Genomic DNA, 12,534 nt, shown 5'->3' on the forward strand with positions numbered 1-12,534 from the left:
TCAGTCCTTCCAATGAATATTCAGGACTGATTTCCTTTAAGATTGACTGGTTGGATCTCCTTGCAGTCCAAGGGACTCTCAAGAGTCTTTTTCAACACCACAGTACAAAAGCATCAATTCTTCTGCGCTCAGCTTTCTTTATAGTCCAACTCTCATATCCATACATGACTACTGGAAAAACCATACCTTTGACTAAACAGACTTTTGTTGGTAAAGTAATGTCTCTGCTTTTTAATATGCTGTCTAGGTTGGTCATAGCTTTTCTTCCGAAGAGCAAGTGTCTTAATTTCATGGCTGCAGTCACCATCTATAGTGATTTTGGAGTGCCCCCAAATAAAGTCTCTCACTGTTTCCATTATTTCCCCATCGATTTGCCATGAAGTGGTGGTACCGGATGCCATGATCTTAGTTTTCTGAATGTTGAGCTTTAGCCAACTTTTTCATTCTCCTCTTTCACTTTCATCAAGAGGCTCTTTAGTTCTTCTTCACTTTCTGCCATCAGGGTGGTGTCATCTGCATATCTGAGGTTATTGATATTTCTCCCAGCAATCTTGATTTCAGCTTGTGCTTCATTCAGCTGGAATAATGCATGATGTCCTCTGTAATAAGTTAAATAAGCAGGGTGACAATATACAGCCTTGACGTACTCCTTTCCCGATTGGAACCAGTCTGTTAGTCCATGTCCAGTTCAAACTGTTGCTTCTTGACCTGCATACAGATATCTCAAGGGGCAGGTCGGGTGGTCTGATATTCCCATCTCTTTAAGAATTTTCTATAGTTTGTTATGATCCATACAGTCAAAGACTTTTGCATAGTCAATAAAGCAGAAGTAGATGTTTTTCTGGAACTCTCGTGCTTTTTCAATGATCCAGTGGATGTCAACAATTTGATCTCTGGTTCCTCTGCCTTTTCTAAATTCAGCTTGAACATCTGGAAGTTCACGGTTCACATACTCTTGAAGCCTGGCTTGGAGAATTTTGAGCATTACTTGGCTAGTGTGTGAGATGAGTGCAATTGTGTGGTAGTTTGAGCAATCTTTGGCATTCCCTTTCTTTGGGATTGGGATGAAAACTGACCTTTTCCAGTCCTCTGGCTGCTGCTGAGTTTTCCAAATTTGCTGGAATACCGAGTGCAGCATTTTCACAGCATCATCTTTCAGGATTTGAAATAGTTCAACTGGAATTCCATCACCTCCAGTAACTTTGTTCACAGTGAAGCTTCCTAAGGCCCACTGGACTTCATATTCCAGGATGTCTGGCTCTAGGTGAGTGATTACACCATCGTCGTTATCTGGGTCATGACGATCTTTTTTGTATAGTTCTTCTGTGTATTCTTGCTGCCTCTTCTTAATATCTTCTGCTTCTGTTAGGTCCCTACCATTTCTGTCCTTTATTGTGCCCATCTTTGCATAAAATGTTCCCTTGGTATCTCTAATTTTCTTGAAGAGATCTCTAGTCTTTCCCATTCTATTGTTTTCCTCTATTTCTTTGCACTGACCACTGAGGAAGGCTTTCTTATCTCTCCATGCTATTCTTTGGAACTCTGCATTCAAATGGATATATCTTTCCTTTTCTCCTTTGCCTTTAGCTTCTCTTCTTTTCACGTCTATTTGTAAGGTCTCCTCAGACAACCATTTTGCCTTTTTGCATTTCTTTTTCTTGAAAATGGTCTTGATCACTGCCTCCTGTACAATGTCACGAACCTCCATCCATAGTTCTTCAGGCACTCTGTCTATCAGATCTAATCCCTTGAATCTATTTGTCACTTCCATTGTATAATTGTAAGGGACTTGAGTTAGGTCATACCTGAATGGTCTAGTGGTTTTCCCTACTTTCTTCAACTTAAGTCTGAATTTGGCAATAAGGAGTTCATGATCTGAGCCACAGTCAGCTCCCAGTCTTATTTTTGCTGACTGTATAGATAGAGCTTCTCCATCTTTGGCTGCAAAGAATATAATCAATCTGATTTCAGTATTAACCATCTGGTGATGTCCATGTGTAGAGTCTTCTCTTGTGTTGTTGGAAGAGGGTGTTTGCTATGATCAGTGTGTTCTCTTGGCAAAACTCTGTTAGCCTTTGACATGCTTCATTTTGTACTCCAAGGCCAAATTTGCCTGTTACTCTAGGTATCTCTTGACTTCCTACTTTTGTGTTCCAGTCCCCTATGATAAAAAGATATCTTTTTTGGCTGTTAGTTCTAGAAGATCTTGTAGGTCTTCATAGAACCGTTCAGCTTCAGCTTCTTCAGCATTACAGGTCAGGGCATAGACTTGGATTACTGTGATATTGAATGGTTTGCCTTGGAAACAAACAGAGATCATTCTGTCGTTTTTGACATTGCATCCAAGTACTGCATTTCAGACTCTTTTGTTGACTATGATGGCTACTCCATTTTTTCTAAGGGATTCTTGCCCATAGTAGTAGATATAATGGTCATCTGAGTTAAATTCACCCATTCCAGTCCATTTTAGTTCACTGATTTCTAAAATGTCGATGTTCACTCTTGCCATCTTCTGTTTGACCACTTCTAATTTGCCCTGATTCATGGACCTAACATTCCAGGTTCCTGTGCAATATTGTTCTTTACAGCGTTGATTTTACTTCCATTACCAGTCACATCCACAACTGGGTGTTGTTTTTGCTTTGATTCTGTCTCTTCATTCCTTCTGGAGTTAGTTCTCCACTGATCTCCAGTAGCATATTGGGCACCTACTGACCTGGGGACTTCATCTTTCAGTGTCCTATCTTTTTGCCTTTTCATACTGCTCATGGGGTTCTCAAGGCAAGAATACTGAAGTGGTTTGCCATTCCCTCCTCCAGTGGACCACATTTTGTCTGAACTCTCCACCTGACCCGTCCATCTTGGGTGGGCCTATATGGCATGGCTCATAGTTTCATTGAGTTAGACAAGGCTGTGGTCTATGTAATCAGTTTGATTAGTTTTCTGTGATTGTTTTCATTCTCTTGGCCCTCTGATGGGTAAGGATAAGCTTATGGAAACTTCCTGATGGGAGAGACTGACTGAGGGGGAAACTGGGCCTTGTTATGATGAGTGGGGCAATGTTCAGTTCAGTTCAGTCACTCAGTTGTGTCTGACTCTTTGTGATCCCATGACTGCAGCACGCCAGGCTTCCCTGTCCATCACCAACTCCGGAGCTTACTCAAACTCACATCCATCGAGTCAGTGATGCCATCCAACCATCTCACCCTCTGTCATCCCCTTCTCCTCCTGCCTTTGATCTTTCCCAGCATCAAGGTCTTTTCCAATGAGTCAGTTCTTCGCATCAAGTGGCCAAAATATTGGAACTTCAGCTTCAGCATCAGTCCTTCCAATGAATATTCAGGACTGATTTCCTTTAGGATTGATTGGTTGGATCTCCTTGCAGTCCAAGGGACTCTCAAGAGTCTTCTCCAACACCACAGTTGAGTAAATCTTTAATCCATTTTCTGTTGATGGGCGGGGCTGTGTTCCCTCCCTGGTTTTTGACCTGAGGCCAAACTATGGTGGAGATAATGAAGATAATGGCAACCTCCTTCAAAAGGTCCCATGCATGTGCTGCTGCACTGAGTGCCCCCGACCCTGTAGCAGGCCACTGCCCACCCACGCCTCTGCCAGAGACTCCTGGGCACTCGCAGGCAAGTCTGGATCAGTCTCTTTTGGGGTCACTGCTCCTTTCTCCTGGGTCCTGGTGCACACAAAGAGTCTGTTTTGTTTGTGCCCTCAAAGAGTCTGTTTCCTCAGTCCTGTGTAAGTTCTGGTGGCTCTATGGTGGCGTTAATGGAGACCTCTTCCAAGAGAGCTTATGCCATACCCAGGTCTGTTGCACCCAGAGACCCTCTCTCTGCGGCAGGCCACTGCTGACCCAAATCTCTGCAGGAGACACTCAAACACAGGTCTGGCTCAGTCTCTGTGGGGTCTCTGGGTTCTGGTGTGCACAAGGTTTGTTTGAGCCCTCCACATGCGGGTATGGGTTTTGATTCTAAAAGCAATTTCGCCCCTCCTACCATCTTCCTGGGGCTTCTCCTTTGCCTTTGGACACGGGGTATCTTTGTTTGGTGGTATCCAACATTCTCCTGTCAACGGTTGTTCAGCAGCGAATTGTGATTTTGGAGTTCTCTCAGGAGAAGATGTGCGCACGTCCTTCTACTCCATTATATTCTTCTGACGTATACAGTAGGTGCTCAATAAGTGGTGTGTGCTCAGTTGTTCAGTCTTGTTTGACTCTTTGGAACCCTATGGACTGTAGCCCACCAGGCTCCTCTGTCCATGGAGTTTTCCAGGGAAGAATATTGGAGCAGGTTGCCCTTTTCTCCTCTAGGAAATCTTCCTGACCCAGGGATCGAACCCGAGTCTTCTGCATTGATAGGTGGATTCTTTACCACTGAACCACATGGAAAGCCCTCAGTAAGTGGTACCTCTGCTATTATCAGAGGCAGCATAGCCTGTGATAGAGAGCTTTGGAGTTAGGCAGTCTTGGCTATGAATCTTGGCCTCTACCTGCTGTCCTAAAGCAAGAACTCAAGCCAGACTGGACCTCCAGGAATCAATTTCCTGTTGGTCCAAACAGGATAAAATATTAGTAATGGCTGGCACTTACTTCACACTCACTGTGTGCTAGGCTGAGTGCTAAGTGCTTTACAGTCCATTTCTCATTCAGTCTTCCCCAAACCCTATGCTATTATAATCATTTTACAGATGAGGAAACTGAGGCTCAGAGGGGTGAAGCAACTCACCCAAGAGTGGTAGATCCAATCTGAACCCAGGCAGTGGCCCAGGAGCTGCTCCCCAAATTCCTCCCTTTGTCCCATACCCCTGCAAAGTCGAATGGAACTTGGGCCATTGGCTGGCTGTCTGGACAGGTGTGAGAAGAGTTCTGTCTGGGGCTATAAAAACACTGAAGGTTCAAGAATGGGTATCTTCTGGGACTTCTCTGGTGGTCCAGTGGTTAAGGCTCTACATTTCCACTCAAGAGGCTCAGGTTTGATGCCTGGGCAGGGAACTAATCCTGCGTGCCTCGTGCAGTGCACCCCTCCCCCAATTAATTAGTTAATTTTTTTTAATGGCCATTTTCTGGAACCCAAGACTCACTTTCATTGTGTATTTGGAAAATTTGAAGAATAAGCTTCTGACCCAGCAGTGAAAACAGCTCAGGATGCTGTAATGGGCTGTGGTCTGGAGTGGCAGAGAAGACCGTGGGGTCTGAGTGGACCCCAAGCTGACTGTGACTCAGCTGGCTGGAGGAAGAGGAGGATGATCCTATAAGGCTATAGATAGCAACTGTGCATAGTGGCCCCGTGAGGTCATTGCCAGCCTGCTCAGGCTCTGTTTAAAGCACTCCACAGCCTCAGAGGGATGTAGGAAACCTGGAAAGCGCCCAGGACGGCAGGGATATGACCAAACTGGAGGGGTTGAAACCAAAAACAGCCTATGAAGAAAGATAAAAGGAATGGGGATAAATCAGGCAGAAGAGAGGGGTGAGTGATGGCACTAAGAATGGCAGGAGAATCCTGGGGAAGAAGGGAAGCTCTATTTCTCTATCTGGGTTAAGGTCTAAGAAAGAAGGAACTTACATTTCAGCAGACAGGTTAGAGTTAGGCCCTGAGTGACTCTCTAGAGTGTGAGTCCATAGGTAGGCAGAGAAACCCATGAAATCTCCTTTCACAGAGGTTGGAGCAGGGCTGGGTGCCACCCTACACCAAGCTCAGCTGCTCCCAACTCACCCTGACACCTTCCCACCCCAGTTCTCACACCCCTGCCCCTCCTCCACCCTGATAAACCCTGGTCTGATCAAGGACAGTTTTCTCTTATTCTCCTTGGGTTTCAGCTGAGGGGACGGTGCATATTTGTGTTGGAAAGAGAGGGCTCCCCTGCCTCTTCAGGAAATGGCTCAGGACTGAGGGGACTTGGAGAATTCAGGGGTATCCCCCCAGATGGCTGGGAACTGTGGGGAGGTGGCTGGATGTGGTGGGGGCAGCAGTGTACCAGGACAGCTGAGACGCCAGGAACCCATGAGGAGGTGGGGGCTGTGTCTGTTCTGTGGGGCAGGAACAGGTGCTCACACAGTGAGGATGGAGCCAACAGAGACAGGGGAGGCAGGAGGAACCTGCGGGGAGGGAGAATGTGTCTCTACGGAGGAGGCTGAGTCCATTTCTGCTGGCAGGTGTAGCTGCCTCTCATCAACACACGGTGGGGTTGGGTGTGTTCTAGGTATGCGCCAGTGTTTGGATTTGGCTTGATAGGAGTCTGTCTAAGCAAAAAGGCTTCAGATGAGGCAGCCCAGGGAGGCACCTTTTCATAAGAAAGGGCCTCTCTCCCTCCTCTTTTGGGGGTCAGAATAGGGAGGGACGTCCAGGATATTTCATTTTTAAGCAAGGAGACACTGCAACCCAGAGAGGAGATGCAACCAGTCCAAGGTCACACAGCTTATCTGGGGCTGGCCAAGACTCTGGCCTCCTAAACTCCCAGCCATATGCTGCTCCCAGGGCACCAGGGTGCCTTCTTGGGGACCTTCCCTTCATGCTAGCAAAGCTCCCTCCTCTTCCTTCAAACTGACTTCCGTCTCCATCCTCCTCGCCTCAAACCTCTTACTGATTCAAATAACACCTGAAAGCTACCAGATGCTCAGAGTCCACAAAGCACTTTCACCTCCATTTACTAGCTCCTCCCTTTGAGGTTCAGCCCCCCTGCCCCCACTGCCTCCTCCCCAGCCTGCAAGGCAGCCTATAAGGAGGAGGTGAGATCAGCCTCAGACTTCTCCTACTTTGGCAGAAAACCCGCAGCACTCCATGTCTGTAAAAGGAGCGTGGGTCAGGAGGGGGTTGGAGCCAGCCTGTGAGGCCTCCCCAGAGAAGGAGCTAGGTCAGGGGTGTGGGGTTGACGAGGAGGAGATGTGGGAGGAATTTATAAGAGCTGGGGTGGGGGTGCCATGAAGGAGGGGTCCCAAGAGAGGGTCTAGGGTCAGAAGGTGGAGAGAGGTGGGAGAGGGAGGCCTGGAGGTCTTAAACCAGTGAGATGCAGAGGGTGGTGGATGAGAGGGGTGATTGCTGGCTGTGGGGCCAGGGGGCCAGTGCAGGGGGGAGGCCGGGGTGGCGGGGGATGAGTCTCAGGGATAATCCTGACGCCACCGTTCCAGCTGGGCCCCCCAACCCAACCTCCCCCGCGGTGATATCAGGAAGAAACAATTGCCTCTGGACATTCCTTCCCTTTTACAGTCACTCTAGCTCCTCAGCCGCCTGTGGAGGTTAAGCAGCCCTACAGCTGAGAGGAAGATGGGGGGGCAGCATGGAAGGGACTGTTGAGGGCCGGGTCTCTGGGAGCACTGAGGCGGGGATGACTCTGCCAGGGACCACTCAGTGTCCCACCCCCTGGGCCCAGAGACTCAGGATGTCAGAAGCTGAGGGGGCTCTGGAGATGACCCGGCCCAATCCCCTTTCACACCTGGACATGTGAGACTAGGCAGGAAATGGGACTTGCCCAGGGGGCACAGATGGTTAGTTGGTGAACCTCCATGATAAGCATCCATATCTTAGCCTCTGGCTGACTGCCCCACCTCCAGACCCCCTTGCTTGGGTCTCCCACCTCCCCACAAAGTGCTGAAGCTCAGGCAAGAGCCAGGGTCCCAGAATCCACACCTGCCATACTGTCCCCAAGCTCTGACACGGTGGCTGTCTCCTGACCCAACCCAGCTTGGAATAGAAGCACCAAGATGCTGGGAAATAGAAAGAGGAGGGTGGGCCCTGGACAAAGGGACACAGGCAACCCTGGAGGTGGGGGTCAGCTGGTGGAGAGGGGGTGCACGGTGGGGAGGCACCAGCACTGTCTTGCGTCTGGGATCCTGGAGTAGACCGGGGCTGGGGGATGCTCCCAGACAGGGCAAGGTGGAAAAGTCACTTCTGGTTGTCTCCTTTTTGACCTCTTTCATTTTTTCCCTCAATTCAGATGCCCTGTGGTGGCCAAGTCGGTATCCCCATCCTGGTGATTCATCCATATCAGCTGCCTGCCCCCTATCCATGCCATCCATGGGGCCTGGGAGGTCCTATGGTACCAGGGCCCTTGTCTTCTAGGGCACCCTCCATGAGGTTCAGAGATCTACCCAGGCATCCACAAGCCCTCCAGTCACTGAGTTTAGAGGAAGGCAGGGAAAAGCTTGGCAGTGTCACCCAACAAAAAAGAGGCTGTGTGAGGTGAGCCCAAAGGAGAGGTGAGTGAGCTAAGGTTAGCAAGATGGGCCAGTTTGGTGGGGCTTTGGAGGCTATGATGAATTTGGGTTTTGCTGATCCATTAGTTTAGGGAAGGGAGAGAATTGGGAATGGTGAAATAGGCAAAGTCTCCAAAAGATGTGAGCACTACCCCGAAATATTTGAAGTTGGATCTCTGAAAGGGATTTCTTTTCACTCTGTTTGGTTCCCAGGGCAGAGTAATAGGTATAGCAGAGACATCTCCTGGGTTCAAATATAAGGAGATGTTTCAAACAGCAGGGCTGTCTGTTGTCCCATGACCAAGGCATGTTATTTACCCAATACTCTTTGTGGAGTGGAGTGGGCACCCTGGAGACACTGTGTCCCCAGGCAGTAGAGGGATTCAAAGTGGAGCAGTGCTTGCTTGAGTCACAGTAGAAACAATTTAAACCTTAACTGAGAAGTGGGTGTGTGGGACTGGTTGACCTCATGACCTATGAAGTTACTTCCAACCTTAAGTTTCCAAGACTCTCCAAGGTTAGAGTAATGTGGGAAGATTTCAAGCAAACATCAGGACTGACTTCCTTCTTTAACTGATTCAACAAAATATATTGGTAATGTGCATTGTATTAAATACAAGGGGACTGTACCATGAACACACATTTATAAACTGTCCCCCTTTTCTGGCAAATGATGAATGAAAAGGTCTGTCTTGGTGGACCTTCCCCATTTCCAATATCACTTAGCTCCAGTGAGAGATATGACCATAAAATAATGTGATACCTTACCAAAAGAATAAAATGCCTTACCAAACTTTATATATTCAGAAGTTTGTCCTGGGACTTCCCTGGTGGTCCAGTAGTTAAGAATCCACCTTGTAATACAGGGGACATGGGTTTGACTCCTGATCAGGGAACTAAGATCCCACATGCCAAGGAGCAACTAAGCCTGTGTACCACGACAGAAGAGCCCATGCACCACAGCTAGAGAAAGATCTCTCATGATGTAATGAATATCCGATGTACTGCAACTAAGACTTGACACAGCCAAATAAGTAAATATTTTTTAAAAGTTTTGTTCCAAGGATGTTCATAGCAGCATTGTTTATAATAGCAAAAGATTGGAAATGTTTATCAATAAAAAATTGGCCAAATATGGTAAATACGAATACAAATGTGAAATACAAATGAGGATATTAAGAAGAATGATTAAGAAAAATGACTCAGAATCTCCCAATAAAGAAAAGAGTAAGACAAGATGGCTTCCTTGTTGAATTCTACCAAACATTTCAGAATTAACACCAACCCTTCTCAAAATCTTCTAAAAATTTGAAAAGGAAGTATTTCTTAACACATCCTATGAGGCCAGCTTTAGTCTGATACCACAGCCAGACAAAGACATACAAGAAAACAAAGCTACAGATGTATATTCCTTATAAATATTAATGTTAAACTTCTCAACAAAATGCTAGCAAACCAAAATTCAACAGCATATTAAAAGCATTATACACATGTTGACATGGGACTTTTTTCTGGAATGCAGGGATGGTTAAATACATGAAAACCAATCAGTATAATATATCACATTAACAGAATAAAGGGAAAAGCCCTCATTATCAACTTCATCTATAATAGCATCAAAAAGAATAAAATACCTAGAAATAAACATAACTAGGGAAGAGTACTGTTGCCTGGAAAATCCCATGGATGGAGGAGCCTGGTGGGCTGCAGTCCATGGGATCGAGAAGGGTCGGACATGACTGAAGTGACTTAAGAGTAAGGCTTGTACATTGAAAGCTACAAAACATTTCTGAAATGAAGACACAAAAATTGAAAGATATCCAGTATTTATTGATTGGAAGACTTAATTGTTAAGCTTTCAATACTACCCAAAGTGATCTGCAGATTCAGTGCAACCCCTATAAAAATCCCACCAAAAATTTTTTTAAGAAATAGAAAAATTCATTCCATTTAAAATTCAAAATGGAATCTCAATGGACCCCTCATAGCCAAAACATCTTGAAAAAAACAACAAAGTTGGAGGAGTCACACTTCCTGATTTCAAAACTTATTACAAAGCTATAGTAATCAAGGCAGTATGGTACTGGTGTGAGTACAGATACCTAGGTCAATGGACCATAACAGAGAGCCCAGAGGAAAAAAAAAACTTCAAATATATGGCTAAATTGTTTTCAATAAGAGGAAAAGGACAGTCTTGTCAACAAATGGTGCTGGGGAAATTATCTATCATATAATACTCATATAACATATTAATATGAAAAAGAATGAAGTTGGACCCTTATACTGTGTATGAAAATTAATTCATAATGGATCAAAGACTTAAAACTGTAAAGCTCTCAGAAGAAAACACAGGGGATAACATTCTTCACATTGATTTGGCAATGATTTCTTGGATATGACACCCAAAGCATAGGCAATAAAAGAATCCATAGATAAACTGGACTTTATCAAAATTAAAAACTTTTGTGCATCAAAGGATACTATCAAGAGAGTGAAAAAGCAACCCACAGAATGATACCTTCTGCATTTTATGCTAAGTGCATTACCCATCCAGATAAATTGTCATTATTTTTAGCATGTCTAGTTCTAAGAAGTCCCAAGGGGAGTCTAAACTCTTCCTTCAGTGGTGCTGCCTGGTTAGGAACATGCTTTGGAATGCTCCTCTTTCACCTGCCTTCCAAGCCTCCAAGTGTTGTTTTGCTGCCCTCCATGGTAGCAAATCCTTAGGGGTGGAACCAAATTTTGGAAACAGCTCCAAGTGGTTCAGAGCCAAGTCTGGTAGATGTTGATTTTGACTAGAGAATACATGGTATAATTTATTTATTTGCTTTCTGTCTCATTTCACTAAGGAACTGAGGCCTCAGGCTGGTCCAAAGGGCAATTTCCTTATGTGGTCTGGAGACTGTTCACAGACAGGAGTCCCAAAAGTGTTCTGGCCTCTTTAGTGTTGTGGAAATGGGCGCACAGTCTCCTTACAGCATATTAGCCAGGGTTGTTTTGATTACAAATGGCAGTAGCCAATACCAAGTCTCTTCAGTTTAAAAAAAAAAAGAAAAGTTTATTGGCCCCAAACCCAGGAAGGATACTGGGGGAGCTCACAAAATGGAGAACTGAAGAACCAGGGTCCCGGGAGATGGAATTTAGGACTTCCAGCCTCACATTCTCCTTTTCTCTGGGTGTCTCTGCTGCTCCCGGCATGCTGACCTTTTTTTCCCTATGCCAGAAAGACCTCCCCAGTGGGTAGGAAACATGGTTGCCAGGCTCCAGTTTAGTAATCCCAGTTCCATGTATACATTCCAAGGTGGGTCTCTGATTGGCCCTGGTCAGGTCCAGGCCTGCCCCTTGAGCCAACTGCTGCAATCAGAGAGATTCAGTTATAAGAGTGGCTGGGAGCTGACTCACCTGTCCACTCATGGACAGGTGTGTCTCATGGACATGTGTGTTTGTGTGCACGCAGCGTATGTTAACAAAATAAGGGGATGGGAAAGAAATCTTTCAGGCTACTTTGAACAAGGACAGTGCTGCCTGTCCAAAGGGACATGCAAAGGAGTCACATGGTCTCCCCAAAATTCTCCAGGAGCCTACAATCTAGTTTGGGAGACGAGACACAAAAATAACCAGAACACAACAGCTTGCACTGACTCGAAGGCTGGATAAGAATATCTGGAACTCCCCACCCACCTCATAAGCTTGTCTCTTGGATAAAAATTAGAAACTGAATGTGAAAGGGCTTTGCAAAGACAGCAGCAACAAAGCTCTTTGCAGTTAACCTGGCACATTCACACATACCCTGGGGACAAAGCATGGGCTCTGGAGTCAGACTGCCTCAGCTTCCTGAGCTGCAACATGGGAAGGGTACTAGCTCTTACCTCACAGGGGTGTCAAGAGAATTGGGGATCACGGGTGGGAAGTGCTTAGCAGAGTGACACACGGTGGGTGCTCAGAATACACAAGGTAGTAATTGTTACTTGAGCCTCTTCAAACCCATAGTCGGTAGACACCGCCAGGGTGACCATTCATACATTATAGTGACGACACAGAGAAGGGAAGGACTTGCCTGCTTGTAATTACATCTTCAGGTGATGGCAGAGCTAAGATAAGACCAGACCTCTATTTCCAAACTTTGCATTCCTAAAGGGTCAGGCCTAAGAGAGACCTGAATAGTGCCAGGTGGAGCTTTGGAGAAACAGCCAATATTCATGGAGAAGCGGAAATGTCCTTAGGGGTCAGCCAGTGCCTTGTACTAAGGAGGAGACCTTAGTACAAGGGATGGACAAGCCCTATTCAGGGCTTCTCTGCTGGGGGCTTGGAGCATGAAGAGGGTGGGAAGTGATTGG

The 12,534-nt window shown here is 46.1% G+C and overlaps 1 protein-coding gene across 1 annotated transcript in view; it reads left to right on the forward strand.

The window, feature by feature from the left end:
- The first annotated feature begins 5,930 nt into the window (after window positions 1-5,930).
- The window catches only part of DES (desmin), a 14,885-nt gene continuing 8,281 nt past the window's right edge, over window positions 5,931-12,534 (forward strand). The window contains exons 1-2 of the mRNA XM_010861299.1: window positions 5,931-5,964; window positions 6,708-6,806. Coding sequence (XP_010859601.1) covers window positions 5,931-5,964; window positions 6,708-6,806 — 133 coding nt within the window. The remainder of the gene's footprint in view (window positions 5,965-6,707; window positions 6,807-12,534) is intronic.

This window comes from Bison bison, unplaced genomic scaffold (genome assembly GCF_000754665.1).
Source record: "Bison bison bison isolate TAMUID 2011002044 unplaced genomic scaffold, Bison_UMD1.0 scf7180017864471, whole genome shotgun sequence".
NCBI classification, from domain to species: domain Eukaryota; kingdom Metazoa; phylum Chordata; class Mammalia; order Artiodactyla; family Bovidae; genus Bison; species Bison bison.